Below are 20962 nucleotides of genomic sequence, written 5' to 3' on the forward strand. Positions count from 1 at the left end.
GAGAGGTGAGGCAGCGGCGTTTATTGTGGGTCTTTGTAAGGAATGATTATATTCTGTCTTTTGAGGTTTGATTAACCCCCTTAAGGCCAGTGATCTGCCTCAAAATCAAAGGAATTTTATTTGGAAATAAATTAGAAACACAATTGCGGAGGGACTATATTGTTTCTTTAAAAATAAACAATGTATTTCCTTAAGAATTAAGATACGTTATATAAAAAAAATAAAGCAAACAAAACATGAACTTTGGCTTACAAACTAACAATATAAGAATAATTAGATACTATGGGAAATAATATGGTCCTGAAGGGCAAAATTAAAACAATCAACCTTGATAACCAAAAGGAAAAAAATACCAAAAAAACAAACCATAAATGAAAATGGGCCACACAACAGAAATAATTTATATTAATAAAAATCAAAGTGGATACAAATCTGATTTGACTGGCTTTCAGCTGGATTTTTTCTTTTTCTTTTTCTTCCAATGCCTAGGCTAGACTGAACTATCCGTCCTCGCTTTCCTGCCTCTACCATGGAGGGGAGAGCCTGGACATAGTTTGTTGTTATACGTTTTAGTCCACACCCCGCGGCCCACCTTATTTTAATTGTACATACTGTATGGATGAAGTTGTGTGAATGTATTTATTAGTATGCAAGTATTTATTTGTGTGAAAGGTTCATTTTAACTTTATTTTTGGTTACATTTTAAGAGAGGGCTCCGGTGGAATGTCCCTCGGGCCTGCCAACCTAGGTTAGTACATTTTATTGGTGTGTATGGTGATTTTATTGTAAAAATTGGATTTGGGCACTTCGCCACATGGGAGGGTCAGCACTGGGCCACCAAGCATCCGAATGCCCCTCCACTACAAGAAGAGGGAGTCGATAGTGAGGTGACACATCATCAAGGATCCGAACATCCCAAACTACAAGAAGAGGGGGTTACAGTGAGGCAATATGAATTAGTCCAACGTATCCCGTCCTGTGAAAGATCGCTTGGAGAATCACTCTGACACAGATTTGCCTAGCCCAATACAAAACAATGAAAAGAAGTAAAATTCCAAAAGGAGGAAAAAGAAGAAGAAAGAAGAGGAGGGAAAAAGAGATGAAAGGAAATAATTGAGAGAGGGTGGGGGATGAGGCCATGTGAAAACTACTAACCCTCAGAGCTACAGAAGAGCGGAAGATCTGGAGGGAAATAGTGAGGCCATCCCCCCTCCTTATGCGCCTGCGTGTGGATGTGGGTGTTGCACATACGCTCGCTCGCACATGCATAAAATAGAAAGGAGAAGAAAAAGAAGGTGAAAAAAAGGGGGTAATGGGAAAAGAAAACAAAGAAAAATTAACAAATAGGGAAACACTAACCCCCACCTTTTTCTAGCATATCAGCTATGACCTTTGCCATTCTCCAACCAAAAAAAAATAAATAAAATAAAATAATAATAATAATACATATTTTTTCTTCAATTTTTGTCCTTCTTTCTCCCTTTTTATGGATTGTTTAATTTTGTTATTTCTAGGCCTTTTTCTTGAAGTTGTTTAAAAAAATTCAGTACAAATGGAACACATTTCAACATCTTGTGCCATTAAACATTAATTAATAATAATAATAATAATAAAAACAAATGTGTGGTGTTTTGGTGATTGTTAGTTAACAAATGTAAATATGCATATATATGATTATACAACAATAAGTGGAAAAAATATAATACAAAATGATAAAACTATCAACATAGTTTTAACAATTCTCTGATAGAAAAATAAGAATGGTTATGATAGAGTGAGTGCATGTATTAATTCATTAGTTTGAAAAGGATAGTTCTACTCTCAAAAGTGAGTACAGTACAATTTGTGAGTAAAACTATTCTTTTCAACTATCGAACAAATACAGAAAATATGTTATAAGTACTTAGAGAATATGTAATTGGGATTTAGAGAAATATAATTGAATCTGTTGAACTGTACATCAGCTTGGAGTTAATTTAATGTTTTATTAATGGTGTTTACTCATATATTGTTATAATCTCATTGGACTGGGCATGAGGGATTGTCATCTTATCTATCTGGGAGATTTATCAGACAAAGGCTATGATAACCTTAGTTGCTTTAGAATTGTCAGAACTGCTTAAATAAAATAGTTTCTTATGGTTACGCCATAGACTAATGTAAGATAAAAACAGAGTTTATACCAATAGTTATTTATTGGTTATTTTTACATTTTTTATAATACAAAATGGTACAATAATCAAGTACATTTGGCCATTATCTTCATGTCCCAGCTCTGTTGTTGTAGAAATTCATTATCTCTTTATCAATATCTGAATCTCCTGTTAGCTTGATATCAATGCTGCGGATATTTGGTAAACTTGCCTAGACCCCCAATAAAGAAAAAATGAGCTATAATAAATAGAAATTTTCTTATTTTTTACCTTTTGTTTTGACAATTCATGAATCATGGTGGCTGAAGAATTAGGGGAAGAACGTTGGCTAAGTTTTCCACCAGAATGGTGAGAATAAGGCAATTTTTCATCGCTGTTTTTTAATATCTCCCTTACTTCATTTTGCCATAACTGTGCACTGTGTTCTTCAGGCCTAAAATACAAGATTAAAACTAAGACTTTTGTTGAAAAAAAAAAGTTCTTACATAAATGAAACAGGCCAAGAGTAATCCTGTTGGTAAACAGACTGATATCTGTCAGACATTTTTTTGGTAGGCCCTAAACTAGAATTTATATGAAATATTTGTGTTAAAAATTTTGATGTTGTTTTTAAAACCAAGTCACCATATGATTGATTTAAAATAAACAAATGTTTCATCTCTTATCATGGTGATCTATTTTTTAATTAAATTATAGTATTCATACTGTGAGGGTTCTTCTTTAGCGGAAGCATTTTCCCCACGAGATACACTTACTTCAGCCTTGCCTGAATCAAAATTCATGACATGAGCACTTACAGTTCTTCTATTTAACACTTGGCCATCTGATATATCTTTGGAAATCCTACATGAGAATGTAGATTAAAATCAAGAATGGTGATTAATAAATTGGGCTGTTAATTGTTTTTACTTGTTGAGACTGAAACAATTTTGAGAACTTGAGGTCTCACGAATAAATCCTAAATGAATATTAGTTTTTATGTCATCACTATTCCCTTTTATCATTAGGGGTTTCTCATTTTTTCTCATAGACCAATTTGGTTGTTCTTCAGATACTGACTTAAGAATGTTTATGTTATCAGTACTTTTCCTATTTTCTTTTCAATTGAAAATGAAAATATTTTAATGTAAAACAAAGCAAATGCTTAATAAATTCTACCTGTGCCATGTTTTGTACTTGATGGCATCCTTAGGTTCTCAGACCATTTCCTTAATCTCATTAAACTTTTTGTCTTCTTAGTCTGGACTGTTTCTATTGGAAGCTGACAACCTTTTTCATCCCACCAGAGTTCAAAGCTTTTCAACAGTGACTGTTTTGCATCTCTGAACATTCTTAAGCTATCGAATCGTTCTTTACTTAGAAGCTAATAGAATTTCATAAGTCAGATTTGATCAAGTTACAAGAATACTACAACAATGTATTATATACCTCGAGTTTTTCTTTTGCCCTTTCCAACTTGCGTTTTTTATGAATATATGCAATTTCTAAAGTCTCTAATACATCAGGAAATTCACCTTTGCTCTGCGCATTTTGTAATTCTTTTTCTAACAAATCTAAACAACATAAATTAAAATGGGTAATTTGTCATTTTTCAGTTAAAGTTTTCTTACCAAGTTCTGGCATTAGAGAACTGACTTTTTTCCAAAGTTGCCATTCTGCTTCCAATTGGGAGAAATACGATATATGCATTTCAGCATACAAATACAATGCTCTGTTGGATTTTTTCAGGTGTAAAAACGTTGTAAATGCCTCACGTTTTTCATCGGTATAAGGTTCACCTAAAATTCTAACTCTTAGATGGTAGATTAAATTAATCAAACATCAAGAAATTTTACCGGTGTTTGGATTTATGTGTGGTAGTGTAAGCCCCATTATGTTACTTAATTTTTCTACATCAAACATTTTTATTCTCTCTTCCTCTTGTATTGTTAATACTGAAGATACATGTCTTAAAAGAGTTGTCAGCATCACTGTAGTCTTATGATAGGATTTAAAAGAACTATGATTATAAATTATTATAAATACTAACTGTATAACATATGAAGGATACAAATTCCTCGATTGATGTGAGAAACAGTGCTTTTGAAGTCAAATGACAAACTGATCTCATTTTCTCCTTGTAATCCCTATAATAACAATGTCAAAAATTGGCAATGGATTAAGAATAATTTTTGCTCTTAATAAATATTCAGATTAATTATTATTCATCATTAATATGAAACAAGTATGTATATCAGAATTGCACAATTACATTATGTTATTGTTCAATGAATCATTATTTAAAACTAAAATTACAATGTAATCATAATTATCCTACCACACAATGATTTTGCCGAAATGGTTCAATGTGTTTAGGGGCAGGAGATTCCACTGCAACTTTTTTGTTGTTTTCACTTGATAAAACAGACATTGCTTCTGATTCATTTGGTTCCAATGGAATGTTTTTTAACACATCTTCAAGTGGAATGCTTTTCAATGCATCTTCCAGTGAAATCTTTGGCAGTTCAACATCTCTGATTGTGCTTTTTGACAGCACTTCATCTTCAAGCGGAACGTTTGGCATCGTAACATTTTCCATCTGGATGGACTCAATATTGCAGGCAATTTTACAAAATTCCTGGTCTGAAGAACAGCTAGCTTTCTCATCATATTCTTCAAAACTGTCTTCTTCATAATTATCTTCTGCTTCGGCTTTATTTTTAGTTGGATTTTCTTCATCTTCATTTAATGCTACTCCAATTTTCATCTTTCCAATAATCTTTCGTAACCTATCGACTTCAGAACGAAGAAAGACCAACTCCTCTTCTGTATCACTAGAGTAGTCAATGACCTTTTGACTATGTGTCTTGACAAGTGATACCCTTTGTGAAAAACGACAAGTAGAAAGAGTTTCCTGAAATTTACCATTCTGTGTTTTAGATATTAAATCTCAAGTAAAGGATTTAAACTGAAACCTTCTGTACATGAAAATTGTTCGGCTCTAGTGACAATGTGAATACCATAGCAGTGTGGCTATTGCCTCCGAGTGAATCCCTCAACAATGAAGTTATAGTTGAATTCCTTCAGTAGGTTCGATAAAAAAGTAATTTGAATTAATACAATAATGCACCTAAAGCAAAAAACCTGTATACCTGTATGGCACATGAAGCCGTTGTCTTTCAGATAGAGCAATTATAACTTGTTCTAGATAGTGTAGTGATAAATTGATGTGCTTTGCTTCATGGAGTAACAGCCCACTTGTATTGTTTTTCCATACACGCTCAGAACTGTTAAAATTGGAAAATAAATGTACAAACTAGTAGCACTACATTCCTGTAATAAGTAAACAGTACTTTACCCTGACAAATCAATCATGTGTAACTTTGATTTCACACATTTTCTATCTCCAGGCTTTACTCGTTGCCGTAAGTGCAATGTAAAAATACAATGAGATCTAGATGAGACTGGATTCATCGGTGTATCAGCAACAGTTCTGACAACATAAACTTTTAATACTAAAATTATAACTAAATTCATAAAAACTACAAGAAATTCCAAGATAAAGAAAATTGGGATATTTTGTGAAGCAAGTGAAAGATAAATTTCAAACTGATCTTTTAATGTTAGCCTACTATAATAAATAAAGTATAAAATAAACTTTTAAAACATAATTAATGATTCTCAGCTTTAATAAATTATTAATAATTATTTTTCATCAATCAACATTGTTAATATTCAGTTGTTAAAATGTGGCTCACCCAATAAATAATCTTAAGTATTTTTATATTAGGTATAGTTCGGCAGATGCATTTTGTCATTTATCCACCTTCAGAGGTTGGGTTTTGATGCTAGTTCACATCATTTTTATAGGCTCTATAAAAGCCTGATATTTGATGACTGGTAGAGACCAACCACTGAAGGTGGTAAAATGTCGAAACACATCTGATATACAAAACCAGGTGATTGCATTGATGGGAGATGATCAAGCTGCAATAACTCATTTTGAAACATATTTTTTAACCGATGAATACTCAGTCTACCTTTAAGAATTCTACTTTTTTTTACTTATTAAATTTTGTCTAGATGGCAATTGTGCTAGTTCCTATTGTCATATTTTTCACTTTTTTTGTTTGTTTTAGAAAGCAATGTTATTATGTACTAAATAGCCCAGTTGGTTTTTTCCAAGCATACCTGTTTGTCATTCCTTTTTTTAGAAGTCGATCAACTTCTTTCATCTCAAAAACTTTATGCTCTGATAAGTTTCTCAACTTTACTGTCCCAGCTGCATCTTCCAACAACAAAACTTTTCTACAAATCGCATAGTTTATAAAGTAAATTGTCTGTAAATCCTTCAATATAGTAGGATTTAACTAACGTAAAACCCTCGTGGTTGCTCCCTTCTTCACTGAGTAAATCATAGCACAGTTCATTATAAATTTCCATGGTGGATATTGACACAGAATATTCCTTCTCAGGAGCCTAAGAAAGCCCAGTAATCTAAATCTGAATAACAAATATGATTCATTTGACTCACATTTTTTATCAGCTTAAACATTCCATTAAAAGCCCTTGGAATCATCCCTTTTGAAGAATTATCACTCCCACCAGTTATACTATGTGTTTTCCCAGTGCCTGTCTAACAGAAATGTGTATAAGAATTTGTTAAATGTTATATCAGCTTAATAAGCCTAATTTATTCTAAATTTCATTATCACCTGTCCGTAAGCGAGAATCGCTCCATTGTAACCATTGAAAACTCTGAAAGAAATCAATCATATACACCTAAATAAATCTAGTTAAATCATTGAATACCTTTCAACAACAGGTTTAGCTACAACTTCATAAAGGTCACACTGTCTTGCAGTTTCTTTGAAAACTTTTTGAAACCTAAAGCAACATTTAATAATTAATGTTACGAGAGGTGGTGTTTCACTCATTTTATACCTACAAAAATCCATATTTACATCCATCTTTATGATCAGGAATGCCATAGAGTACCAATAGATCTCTGTCTTCAGAATTTACAGATTGCTAGAATATTTAAATAGCAGTTAACATAAAATTATACTATACTGTTCAATTATGCTTGAAATGACAATCAGAAAAAATGACGTTCATTTGTCCAGGATGCTAAATTGGCGCAGTATTAAAGTTTAAGAATATTAGTGTTGCTCAGAAATAGACAAAATTTTAGCTTTCTGCATCTGATGGACATTCACACCAACCAACACCACCACCCACCTAATCAAGGCGATCTTAATGTGTTAAATAATAATTCTCCACGGGAATATTAGCATCATAAGCATGTGGTTTTAACCAAGTTTCTGTTAAAGCATTATATAAAGAAGAAAATTACTAGAAAACAAGTTTTGAAATTCCTCAAAATGACCAAGCAAAGACTGACAATTAACATAACAAATTAGTATATTGTCCATCAATAAACTTAAAATAGAACACCATACTATAGACCATCAACAATGGTGCACAGGGCACATTAAATAGAATCTCATATCGCAGAATATTTTAAAAACATAAGTGAAAAGCGAAAAATTAATTTGAATGGAATGATTGTAGCAGGTTGAATAAAATAAATAGGAAAAATATTTAAATAAGTTATAGCTAATAATAATCATAAAGGAAAGTTTACTAAAAACAATCAATTATCAAAACTTCCATAGAATATGTGATAATACAAAAGTATATTCTAATACTATTATATCTACAACTAATGATATCAATATTAATATTGGTGATAATCTTAATAAAAAATAACGGTAGTAATAATAATAATAATAATAACAATAACATTGACAGGACCATCATTTAGAAGGGATGTTGTCCTAGTGTTTATTGTAAGATCAGGTGTCCCCAGTTTTCTCACCAGAACTCATCCATTCTTGACCCAAACATATTTGATTATATTTATTTGTTTTGCAGCCCTTGAAGCTAAATAAAGTTTTTTAAAATATGGTGTGAGAGATTCATTCACGTGTGTTTAAGCCGGAGAGAATTTTATTCATTTTTTTAAATTTTGTTTATTTGTTCAAATATCCATGGAGACGAAAAACAAAAAAAGAGTCTCGGGGTCCAGCTGGCCAGTTAGTATTGGAGAGTGGATGAACGTGTTTGTCTAATTCTTTTTGATCTCGATTTGTAATTGAAGTTACAATTTACGAGTACCCCGCCGGATTACAAAGTTATTTGTTTTCTCTTCGCCCGCTCATCGTTGTGGAATCACGTCGCCTGCAATTCTTCATCCCACATCATTTGCTGTTCACAGGTCAGATTTTTCCTTTCGGCTGCTCACGTCTTCTAATAAGACTTTAATTTGAAGTGTTTGTTCTCATAATTGTTAAGTACTGTGAAAAACATTTAAAACCAAGTTTCTTGTATAGTTTGATTAATTTTCTGTAATAAGACTGTCACTATTCTTTAATCTATTGACCCTGGCCAGGTCACTTTGTTGTTCAACTTATGTAAATTAAATTAACTTTATTGCCCAATGTATGTATATCATATTAATTTAATTTAGTTTAATCTATATTTCTTCATATCGCATCCTGATTCTGTCAGGGAGTCAACGTGAAGGGACAGGTTCCGGCGAACTAGCAAAGGTAAGGAGTGTTGCTGCCAATTAAGGATAGCCCCTTCTTCCAACACATTTTGGTCCTCCGGGCCGGATCTCTGATCTTCCTTGTCTCCTCACGCTTCTCAAGATATTTCTACTTTTCTCCCGTTGGCTTTTACGCAAGCTAGCCTCAACATAAGTTCTGATTTTCATTGATTTTGACGCTGTTTTACAACCAACATGCCTAAAAGATCGGATGATCAAGATGCGGATATCGAAAGCATGAAGGACGAAATCTCCGAACTTGCCGAGGATATTCACCGAACATTGAACATCGGAAAGAGCTCGAAGGAAAACACCGATGAATTACCGATTTTCGAAGCCCGTGTTTTCCAACTGAATAGCACATTTGAGAAGTTTGTTTCATTGTTCGCTGAAATACGGAAACAGATGAGAAAGGATAAAATGCCTTATGATGAATTCACGAAATTGAAGGCTAAGGTGCAAACTGAGTACTATGAAACCCTAGCCTTGTCAATAAAGAGAGATAGTCCGTCGCGCAACACGACTTTGTGTTCCAATCAGTCCGCAGGACATTTGGTCCATCTGAAACTGCCCAGCCTGGATCTGCCTACCTTTGACGGTGATTTGTCAAAATGGACTCCTTTTAAGGATACGTATGTGTTGTTAATACATACGAATGTAGAGTTAATGGAGGTGCAAAAATGTCATTATTTGAAATCCTGTCTGAAGGGATCCGCGGCTCAAGTTATTTCCACTATCGAAATATCTGAGGCTAATTATACACAAGCTTGGGAGGCTTACACGAATTCTTACAAGCCGTCGCGCGTTGGGAATCCAGAATCTTTGCCGCAGTAACGCTAGTAATAGTTGAGGCCCAGTGTGAGAGTAGACCCTATGAAGATGGTCGATCAACAGCGTGGAGAGGTGGGATTTGTTGGGCAGTAGTATTGGATGCTTCATTTCTTCACTCACAGGGGCATTAGCTAAGCGTCCGCCCACCTTGAGAATACCCAGAGAATCTACAAAGGGATTTAGAGATTTTAATTCTGTCGAATTTTTCCGAAAGTGATACTGCTGCACGGATCTCGTCAATACGTGAAGGGTTTCGTTGATGTCTCTTAATGTCAAGAAGCCAGAGGTCCGTTGCTTTGTTTCAGCTCGCAAATTCGCAATGAAACGACGCATGTAGGCAACAACTCTAAGCATCCGTGAGTACGACGAAAATCGCTCCAGTAAGGTCTCAATCGTGCCTACCTCATTGGCGGTCAACAGAATAGTTTGAGGCTTAATTTCCGGTAAGTCAGGACCACTTTCCAGCCAAGTATTCAGAGGCCACTCTTCTTTCGGTTGTTTCATCCAATCTGGACCTGTCCACCATGACATCTGACTTGTAAAATTACCCGGATCTGTTCCGCGCGACGCCAAATCTGCCGCATTGTCCTCCAATCGTGCGTGAAACCACCAGTCGAGCGATGAGTTCTCCAATATCTTCGCGACTCTATTGGCAACGAATGTCTTTAAGCGATGCAAAGGATACTGAAGCCATGCCAGAACAGTGGATGAATCAGTGAGTAAAATGATTTCGTCTACTTTTATGTCTTTGAAGAAGTCAGTCAGGGATTTCACGGCATTCACCAGCAGCAATGCGGCGCAGAGTTCCAGTCGCGGGATGGTAAGCGGCTTCAGCGGAGCCAGGCGGGTTTTTGCAAACAGCACGATTCGCAGTGGCGTCCTTAAAGGGGGCATCAACGCGAAGGTACAAGACTGCCGCATATCCCAAAGACGAGGCGTCAGCAAATCCGATAATGGTGGTATGTGTACGATTCGTTGGAACTATGCATCGTGGCACATTTATGGAACTCAAGGTTGGCAGATCCTTGCAAAATTGTGTCCACTCTATACCAACCTGCACCGGAACCTGCTCATCCCAACCAACCTCATGTTCCCAAAGGTGCTGTAATATCCTTTTTGCTTTGAATATTATTGGTGCCATGAGTCCAAGGGGATCGTACATCCTCGCGATGGTCGACATGATTCCTCTTTTCGTCAGTATGGGTTCTCTCGTTTGGATTCGGTAAGACAGGCAATTGTTCTTCGGTTCCCACTGCATTCCCAAAACCTTAACAGTCGTATCTTCTAAGTTGGATAACGGAACAGATGGCATAGATGAATGAGCCGTTGCATCACCCAGCAGATCAGGTGCGTTGCTGTACCATTGCTTTAAGGTGAAGCCTCCTTTCCGCAGCAGAAGGATCAGTTCCTGCTGAAGCATTCGGGCTTCTTCAATCGTATCCGATCCTGTTAATATGTCATCGACATAGGTATGCTTCAATAATGCCTTTGTTGCCAAAGGAAAACAATCACCTTCATCCTTTATTAGTTGCCTTAACACGCGGAGAGCGAGGAAGGGTGAACAGGACAGGCCAAACGATAATCGATGAAATTCGTATTCCTGAATGGCTTCAGCAGGATCGAACCTATAAAAGAGGTGCTGGAATCTCCGATCTTCGTCCGCGATAAGGATTTGTAAATACATTTGAGTGATGTCTGACGTCATAGCGAATTTGTGGATACGAAATGTCATCAGAACGTCCTTTATTTCTTTTTGCAATTTTGGCCCTGTCATTAGTTGGTCATTTAGTGAGCCGTTGGATGTCGCGTGGGATGCGTCGAAAACGATGCGTAGTTTCGTCGTCGAACCATCCTTTAACACGCCACGATGAGGAAGAAAGTAGAGACCGTCACGGCAGGCAGCAGACACAAAGCCCTGTTTTATGTAATCATGGAACACCCGATTGTATTCTGTCTTTAGATCTGCATCCCGTAAAAGGCGCTGTTCCAATTTATGAAATCGGTTGCGTGCACTTTGTTTGGAATCGACCAGGCTAGCAGGCGTGGATCGGAAAGGTAGCCTGACGACGTATCTGCCGTTCTCCTGTCGCGAATGCGTTTTGACAAAATGCTCCTCACAGCGATCGTCTGATGGGTCATCTCTAGGGACATCCATAATTTCTTCTACGCTCCAGAAGCGGGACATCAACGTCTGCATATCATCATTTTCGGATCGGGCGGTTACAAGTAATGAAGCCTGTTTCAGAGAATATGGAAGGTTGACCCTTCCAAGCATGACCCAGCCGAACACTGTCTTAAGTCCATTTGGGAGTCCTTCGGATAACTTTCTGACATCTCCCAAGAGAATGTCAGCAAAGAGATCAGCTCCCAACAAGAAATCAATAGGTCCAGCCTTACAGAAATAAGGGTCGGCCAGTTCGAGCTCTTTCAGGTGCGTCAACCACTGATCCGGAAGATTACACGAAGGCATATCTCCACAGATCTTATCGATCACGATCGCGGTGATACGTAGGCGGGGTGGTGGGGACGCTCGTGGGAATAGTACGCATGACACTTCGAAATTTCCTCCTTTTATAGCATTGGTTCCAAACCCGACTAGATTATGGATATTCGGTTTAGTCGGAAGTGACAGACGACGTGCGCATTCTTCCGTTATAAACGAACGCTGAGATCCGCTGTCGATGATAAGTCGAATAGAATGGAGACTGCCATCTCGTCCTTGTATTCTGGCTTGTACTGTACCTAGAAGAACATCACTGCCTTCTCTTGTTGATGCGGACAAAACAGCCTGTTTAGACTCGATGTTGAAGACACTTCCAGGTCCTCGATCTGTTGTCGATGCTTTTGTAGGAGAGCGTTCTTGCATATGCGGGTTTTCATCGGACATGTCTGCAGAGACTCCAAGAGACTTGATGCCGTTGCTCGAGCAAGGTGTGGTGACGGTCGTTGCAACGTTGACAGGATCGCTTGGTGGGGCAGGCTCGGCTAGAGTGGCCAGAGGATAAGCAATTAAAGCAGCGATTTAAATGCTTGATCCGTTCCCAGCGCTTCTTCGGACTCCATGAGCGCAGAATTGAACAGTCATATATCCGATGTTCTTCCTGACATATCGGACATTTCAGTTGGTGAGAAGGCCCGTTAGTTGACATAAATACGTGTTTTGCTAACTTCGGGTATTTGATTTCTGTCCCAGAAATGGCGGAGGAACTAGAGGTAAGGGCGTTCGACTGTAGGTTCAATATCTGCCTCTGAATAAAATCGGTGAAATCAGAGAAGGTCGGGGGTTTTTCCCTTCCACCAAACTCATTTCAAATTTTTCCCGCGTTTTGGAGTCTAAGAGACGCAAGGCGAAAGTATACAGCACAAATCCGACACTATCCGGAAGTTGCATTTTCCGGAATGCGTTACAATTTTCCAAAACAATCGCGGAAAAGTTTTCTAAAGTTTCGCACGTTAGTTTCGTCATGGGTTTGAAGTTGAAAAGGTGGGTCAAATGATTCATTGCCCTAATGCGATTGCTATCGTATCTTTTCACAAGGGCCTCCCAAGCTTGTGTATAATTAGCCTCAGATATTTCGATAGTGGAAATAACTTGAGCCGCGGATCCCTTCAGACAGGATTTCAAATAATGACATTTTTGCACCTCCATTAACTCTACATTCGTATGTATTAACAACACATACGTATCCTTAAAAGGAGTCCATTTTGACAAATCACCGTCAAAGGTAGGCAGATCCAGGCTGGGCAGTTTCAGATGGACCAAATGTCCTGCGGACTGATTGGAACACAAAGTCGTGTTGCGCGACGGACTATCTCTCTTTATTGACAAAGCCAGGGTTTCATAGTACTCAGTTTGCACCTTAGCCTTCAATTTCGTGAATTCATCATAAGGCATTTTATCCTTTCTCATCTGTTTCCGTATTTCAGCGAACAATGAAACAAACTTCTCAAATGTGCTATTCAGTTGGAAAACACGGGCTTCGAAAATCGGTAATTCATCGGTGTTTTCCTTCGAGCTCTTTCCGATGTTCAATGTTCGGTGAATATCCTCGGCAAGTTCGGAGATTTCGTCCTTCATGCTTTCGATATCCGCATCTTGATCATCCGATCTTTTAGGCATGTTGGTTGTAAAACAGCGTCAAAATCAATGAAAATCAGAACTTATGTTGAGGCTAGCTTGCGTAAAAGCCAACGGGAGAAAAGTAGAAATATCTTGAGAAGCGTGAGGAGACAAGGAAGATCAGAGATCCGGCCCGGAGGACCAAAATGTGTTGGAAGAAGGGGCTATCCTTAATTGGCAGCAACACTCCTTACTTTTGCTAGTTCGCCGGTAAGGAGTGTTGCTGCCAATTAAGGATAGCCCCTTCTTCCAACACACACGTGTATTAGGTACTTTTCCTGTAAGTTACATCCTATGTGAGAAGTAAAGGTATTGTTTCACCTTCTGTTTGGTTATTAAGTTGCCCTTTGTCTGTTGCCTAAAGAAGGAAGCCCCAATAGGAAGGTTGGTTGAATGTGGTAGGACTAACCTTCACTCAGTACACAATGTCCTCATTCGATACATCAACATCTGAAGCTTGCCCCACTTTGTTGAGTAAATCAATAGTATTTTCTCCCGGAAATACTGGCAGGTTGTGTGTACTGTTTTGAAAAGCCTGCCGCATCTGCTCAACAGTTAGATGTTACTCAGCTACTTGGCCCTCTGATGCTTTCTTCTTGGCTGTTTCAACTTCCATCAGTAAGTAATCTATATTGGTTTGAAGGCCATTAACTGTCGAAGTGTTCTCTTTTATCGACATATGGCAGTCGTCGAGCGATTTAATAATACCTTAATTTTGAGCTTTTTAACAGCATTGGCATTGGTAATGGCATCAATGTTAGCTTGTGACACCTTTAAAATTTGCTGTAGAGAATATTAACCCAAAGAAGAGTCAAGACCAGCAGACCAGCCCCAGAGATAGTTGAAGCAAAGTGAGTAGAAAGAGGGAGAGATAGGGAGTGGGAGATAGATAGAGATATGAGAGGGAGGGAGAGAGAGAGAGAGAGAGAGAGAGAGATTTTGAAGAATTATACATAAATCACTACTTACCTTCTGTACATCATAATGATGACTAATGTTCATTAGCGATGGTCTAACTCTGGCATACACTTTTATCGCACTTTTCTTCGTGTGTTTCATACGTTTTTATTTATTTATTATTATTTTTATAAGAGTTTGAACCTTGTTAACTAAATGAGCAGAACTGAACAGTGAATACTCAAAACCAAAGTAATTATTTTTCAGGCACAGCAAAACCTGTAATGTGAAGTAACAAATAACAAACCAGAAAAAAAATAAAAGGAATTATTACCAAACCATATGAAAAGCTTTTATTTATCCAATTAAATGCACTTTTTTTTATTAATTTAAATAAAAATGTTACTATAATATACTCTATTAACTTGTATCATCTTTTTGCTGACTTTATTATATGTCATATCATTCAACACACAGTGCAGTACAGTATATTGTAATGATTTTAATAATATTTAAAAAAAATTGTATTATGCTTCTATTTAAATTGATAATCTGTTTATCTGTGCAAACAGCCAACCATGTTTTTGCAAGATTTTATGAAATATCCTATTTTTGTTTCAAATACAGCTCAACAAAAGAAAAATAAACCATATGTATTAAATTAAAAATTATTTAAACTTTGTTTGAATTAATGTTGTAAAATTGGTGTCATTTTTATAGTTTTTCTACTTAATTTGGTACATATTTAGAAATAGCTTTAAACAATAAAATTCCATGTATGTCTTTAATGTTGTATTTGCTAAATGAGAAGATAAGGTTATAGGTCTAATGAATAGAACAGAGTATAGACATTTTTTTTCTATAATAAAAAATGATCTTAAAACTTTTTTTCAATTCGCTATTACATTTTATAATAAATCTATTTACTTAACTTTTGTACACTAATCAATTTGTTCTGCTATTAGAAAAAGTTAAATACCTATAACTTGAAGCATTTCTCAATTTCATAAATCTGTTAACTTTTCCTTATTTATCTTCAGACTAAAAACAAGTAAGTAGAAGAAAAATAAATGAATTAAATAGTGGTAACTTTTAAAATGTCACCAAAATTGCATGTAACAATCTAGATCAACAGATCAGAATTCAACATTTTCAATTTAGAATACAGCTTATTTCTATAATTTTCTTTCTAATAAACATATACATACATTTAAAATATAAATATGTTGAAACATGTACAAATAATTTACACATCTTCAAATTTTAAAAAATATCAATAGAAAAAATATATTAGTAAAAAAGAAATGTCATTAATTAAATATACTTGTTTGTAAAGTCTCCTTTTTGCACCATCAACCACATTCCCTAGCTTCAATTTAAGAAACAGATTGCTTTGAGCTTTTAATTTGCATCTATTAGAAGGCCTTTTATGTACTTTTTTTTTACTACAAAGGCACATTTCTTTGTTTTGTATTTTTTAAGTAAAACAACATGAAATGTTGAAACAAATCTATTTGTATGTGAGTGTTTATTCCACACACAGATATATGACATATATTTTTTCAAATTTTAATAACCTGTGATTCTACTTTTGTTAATAAATTTTGTATATATTTGAATGTTTTATCTAACAATGCACTAAGGGTTTCGTTAAAGTTATTAGGACTATATTTAATTTATATTAGACAAATTCTAATGGCTTCCTGATGTTAAAATGGATTTTATTTTAGTTTAAAAAAATCATTTGAGATATTTTGTTTAAATTTAAATACACATGTAATGTCACAAATTTTCTCAAATTCAAACTAAATGTTTGAACACTTTGCTGAATGTTTTACCTGATTGTAAATAAAAATATTTAAACTATTTTAATGGAAACAAATATATTTTACAACAAATTTTTGGTAAATTACTTTAAATAATTATATGAATTGTTACATGAACAGCAGAAAACATTTAAGTTTAAAAAAGTTTTGTCATAACTTCAACATTATTCTTATATTGATTACATCTATAGTCTTAAGATAGGATAGTGAAAGAAACACATTTGTTTCTACTGTTTACTTTTTTATACTAAATTATAACAATATTTCATTCATAGCTGTCTCATTTAAAACAATAATTAGAAAGAATGCTAATGAGAATTCTTTTATTGGGCACTATAGAATATACAATGCAAAAAGAAATAAAGTAATATTCTAACAATGAAAAATTTTCAAGGAAACTTTTAATCAATTAGGTACAATTACACCAAAGTTCAATTTATCACTAATCCCACTCATTATAAGACTAACAAAGTTTTTTTCCTATTGTAAATGCTACAAAGACTAGAACTGGAAAGAGAAAAATTAAATCAGAATGTCTCTAGATTATTGTATAGAGTAACTTTTGAGTAACCACACTTGGTGATAAATCTAATATAAAAAATAGTTTGATGAGTTTTAAAGTAATAAAGAAATATGAAAAAGAATATTTTATCACAAAATAAAGTACTGCCTAAAAGACAAACGATTACTATTTCCTTAATGTCTACAATTTTATACAAATGACAATAACAATTTTATTATAAACTAATCTATGATTCACTCAAAATTTTTCAACTATTTTTTTTTTGTAATTATTATTACTTTAAATTATCACAGATCTAGGGTTTTCCTGTTGACTTCTTTTAAACTGTTAACCCACTAATTTGCAATAAATTTCAATTTCGTTGGTTTGAGTACATCAAATAGAATTTAGAATGCGTTTTCGGACTCATGGCATTCTTATACTAACTTTTTGGTCATTGTTTTTTTAATTACTTTCCGATTTTCTTATTTACATAGATCACAAGCCTTTCTGTCAATCCCTCTATACTAAAATAATATAATATATGACTCAATATAGGAAAAAAAAGTAAATAATACAACAACTCTAAATTTGACTTCAGTTTTGGGTTTTTAAACATATGGAGGTTTAATTAACAACAAAGATAAATTACATTGAGGATATTTTTTCACAATTGAGCAATTCACTCGAAACATTATAGAAAGAAGAAACAAAGTAAAAAAAAAGAAAAAAGAAAACAGCAATTTATATCCCCTCAATGTGAGAGACGAGAGTTTATATATTATTGGAAAGTTTGCTTGGACTTCCTTTCTTCACTTTTTCTTCTGTTGTACTTTCAAAGCAAGGATGAATTAAAAGCAGTAAACCAGATAAAAATATAAATGCTCCTGCCAAGTAAAAAGAAAGGGTGTATTCTCCAGTAATGTCATACAGCCAGCCTGAAAATGCTTACAATTAGATTTATATATCCATTAGTATTTGTAAAATAAGATTTTCCTACCTGCAAGTGGTGGACCGATAAGATTTGCGACACCTTGCACCAACAGAAGAAGACCATAAGCATTAGTAAATCTTTCAAGAGTAATCAATTCCACCAATATAATTGATGTTAACGCATAATTAGCTGCAATAAATAATCCAAAAGCCCCTGAGAGGATGCAGAGAGATTCATAGTCTTCAACAAGTGGCACAAGAGCCACAACGCCACCACAGAGGAACATACAGCCCGCATATACCATGTTTGGATCTACCCATTCTTTATCTCCAGCCCAACCGAGGACAATCTATAAACAAATGAACATTAGAAAAAGTTATGTTAAAATAAAATAAAAATATTAAAAAAATTCAAGTTCTTACCTCGCCAATCATGTTAAGTATTCCAATGACACTTATTAGCATTGAAGCATCTGTCTCAGAATAACCCCTTTCTTGTGCATTGTGGGCAAGGTAAACATAAGGTACATCATACCATGTATAAAGTAAGAAATTAGATATCGCAAAACATAAAAATCTGATATTTGTGAAAAAAGAGAGATCCAACATATCGGCCAAGAGGTAACAAAGATCAGATAATCCTGAGTACCACTGTAACAACATTTACAGATTATTAATCATATAGAGCAACAATTTATTACTACAAAAAACATGAATAACAGAAAGCACAATATGAATACAATACATTTACCTCAACTTTTTCTTTAGCAATTGTAGTCATCGAATTTCTATATATGTCAGGGCAAGAGGAAGCCCTCAGCCTGTATCTGTTAATGTTTAACATGGCTCCTCTATAAGTGAGTGAGTGTCTGGTGGGAAAAAATCAGTTTACTAACGTAACAATACAATACTGGTTATGGGTTCAAAATCAGGCATAACCCTTGAACTTTTGTTCGGCTTATTGCAGTGTTTACTATTTGAACTTAATATATTTAATATTTATTGTAATATGGTCTGATTCCTTGTCCACAACACGGAATATGGTTTGTTAGATATAAAGCTCTCCTCTTTACCAGGAAATACTTTACTATATTATATACTCAAAAATACTTTTATTTTGTTGTTTATTTTAAACTATATGTACTTTTATCATTATATTAACTACACATATTTATTTTAATGTGTAGAGATTAGTGACCGTTAGTCGGTAGTTATTCAGATATCGTCGACCACATCTCACAATATATATTTATTTTAATGTAAAACAAATCAAACAGGATCAAAAATTCATGAGTTTTGATAAAAAATGTTTAATTAAGTTGGTTTGAAAGAAAATTCACCAAAACACTGGAAAATCATTTAGTATTGATTAAATTTTAATCTATCATTAAATGATTTTTTGGTGTCTTGGTGAATTTCCTTTCAATATGTATATATTTATTACTTTCACTTATTCAGCTATATCAAGATGGTCAAGGACTCTCAGCTTCCCAAACTTTTTAACCCCTTTCACAAAACAAAATCCACGGTGGATCCTCTCATTCTAATATTTAAAATTAGATGCTTATAGAAAGTAGTAAATTAATTTTTTTTAAATTATCCATTAGGTGATGGATATATTGTATGTATCGCTTTCTTGGATGTGTAGGTGATGGAGAAACTGCATGCTTCCTCAGACATCCTGGCTTCAGCCACCCTTATGGGAGTAAATAACTGAAAATGACACAAACAGGTAGTGCACTCGTGAGAGAAGTTGGAGCTGGTATCACATTTTCGAGATCCCATGGCCTTATATAACATTTAATTCCCGTGTTCAAGAAACAGCAGTTCCCAGTAATGAAGGATCCCAGTATCAACAATAAAATTCTTAAGAAACTGATTGTCAGTGTAGTACTCACTTACCTTCATCCACCTCACATACCTTACTCTATCTATTTTGCTTATGTGCGCAAAAATAAATGTAGAATGACTAAATAAAATAAAAAAATTCATTTTCATTGGTATTAGTTTTTTTAATAGTATTTATTCATTCTACATTCATTTTGGTTAATATTAATTTTTCTTTAAGTTTGCTATGGATCCCCTAGTAGTTAGGGTTGTTGTACCCCTAAGGGGTTTGGGAAGCCTCATTGAATGTGTCTTCATAACACATAAAATTAATGTAAACTCATTTTTAATTTAACTTTTACTCCATGATGACTTTATTTTTATTGGATTAAGGCAGTAGCCACCTGTGAACTCTGAGATCTTTTAGATAAGAAGCAGTAGGAAGACTTCTATTTGTATTAGGCGGAGGTTTAATCCACCATTGCTCTATACAAGGACTGGTCACCATTGTTTCTGGTGTCTGCTGAAGGAATTTAGCAGAAAGCTGTCTTTCTTTGCCGCCATATACTTCCAAAGTTTTACCGTTCTGGCACTAAAACCAATTGAACAAATTTTTAACTCTGTGGATTGTCATTTTTGTTATTAACTTACAATTTCATGCAACCTTGCAGAATCAGAGAGACTCCTAGAGGATATCAAAAGGCTTGGGTAGTTATGAAGGAGAACATGATAGAGGTGCTTATGTGCAGTGAGCATTTCTAAGACTTCTAGTGGTACTTTCTCACCATTCCTTACAAATGTCGGTAAATTGACTAATGACGAACATAAACGGTTTGCTGCTTCAGTGTCATGTTCTATGAGAATGGATTCTGATGCCTCAACAGTGTAATCTGTAATAAAAGAATATTATTTGGAGTTGTTATAAATAGTTAGACATAAATTTAAACACTAAAAGTTCTAAACACTCAAAGTTTACGGTAGCTTTTTATTTTTTCTTATGTTCCCATTATTACTACAAACATGCAATGTCTGCTTTGGTTTTTGTTCCCATAAAGTACCTCATTAATTTAATTAATTTTATTCACTAATAAAACTGGATATTCAATAAAATACAATAAGTTTTGCAGAACTAATAAATTATCTGGCAGGGTTTATTATTGTACCATCATCGATTAAACTAATAAAGTTTGATGGCTTAATAAAGTTGACAAGGGCTGCAAGACAACTCATCTCCGTAGTCTTGAATTTAAACTCAAAGTATGCACTTACAAATGTTTTAAT

The 20962-nt window shown here is 34.7% G+C and overlaps 2 protein-coding genes across 10 annotated transcripts in view; both read right to left on the reverse strand.

The window, feature by feature from the left end:
• Nucleotides 1-2176: 2176 nt before the first annotated feature.
• Nucleotides 2177-15258, reverse strand: LOC106672352 (kinesin-like protein KIF6). Of its 8 annotated transcripts, none has more exons than XM_014403708.2 (20): nucleotides 14666-15258; nucleotides 7081-7163; nucleotides 6945-7019; nucleotides 6848-6890; nucleotides 6667-6768; nucleotides 6508-6611; nucleotides 6324-6440; nucleotides 5491-5625; nucleotides 5285-5419; nucleotides 5108-5213; nucleotides 4471-5046; nucleotides 4204-4279; nucleotides 3989-4123; nucleotides 3764-3931; nucleotides 3582-3706; nucleotides 3312-3516; nucleotides 3063-3249; nucleotides 2859-2996; nucleotides 2424-2586; nucleotides 2177-2364 (listed from the first exon to the last, which is right to left on the reverse strand). In XM_014403708.2, exons 1-20 carry the CDS (start codon nucleotides 14753-14755, stop codon nucleotides 2263-2265), a joined length of 2865 nt encoding a protein of 954 aa, XP_014259194.1. In that variant the 5' UTR covers nucleotides 14756-15258; the 3' UTR covers nucleotides 2177-2262. The 8 variants fall into 8 exon arrangements, 7 of the variants coding, with proteins under 7 accessions (XP_014259194.1, XP_024084150.1, XP_014259195.1 ...); XM_024228382.1 differs by having other exon boundaries at nucleotides 7077-7163; nucleotides 14666-15256; XM_014403709.2 differs by having other exon boundaries at nucleotides 5117-5213; nucleotides 14666-15255.
• Nucleotides 15259-17511: 2253 nt separating this feature from the next.
• The window catches only part of LOC106672353 (monocarboxylate transporter 5-like), a 54383-nt gene continuing 50932 nt past the window's right edge, over nucleotides 17512-20962 (reverse strand). For both annotated transcript variants that reach the window (XM_014403711.2, XM_014403710.2), the window contains exons 5-10: nucleotides 20333-20571; nucleotides 20086-20273; nucleotides 18606-18723; nucleotides 18278-18505; nucleotides 17922-18204; nucleotides 17512-17859 (exon numbers count right to left, since the gene is read on the reverse strand). In XM_014403711.2, coding sequence (XP_014259197.1) covers nucleotides 17696-17859; nucleotides 17922-18204; nucleotides 18278-18505; nucleotides 18606-18723; nucleotides 20086-20273; nucleotides 20333-20571 — 1220 coding nt within the window. In that variant the 3' untranslated portion in view covers nucleotides 17512-17695. The remainder of the gene's footprint in view (nucleotides 17860-17921; nucleotides 18205-18277; nucleotides 18506-18605; nucleotides 18724-20085; nucleotides 20274-20332; nucleotides 20572-20962) is intronic.

The sequence above is a fragment of the Cimex lectularius genome, unplaced genomic scaffold (assembly GCF_000648675.2).
Source record: "Cimex lectularius strain Harlan isolate CLEC.00 unplaced genomic scaffold, Clec_2.1 scaffold222, whole genome shotgun sequence".
Lineage (NCBI taxonomy): Eukaryota > Metazoa > Arthropoda > Insecta > Hemiptera > Cimicidae > Cimex > Cimex lectularius.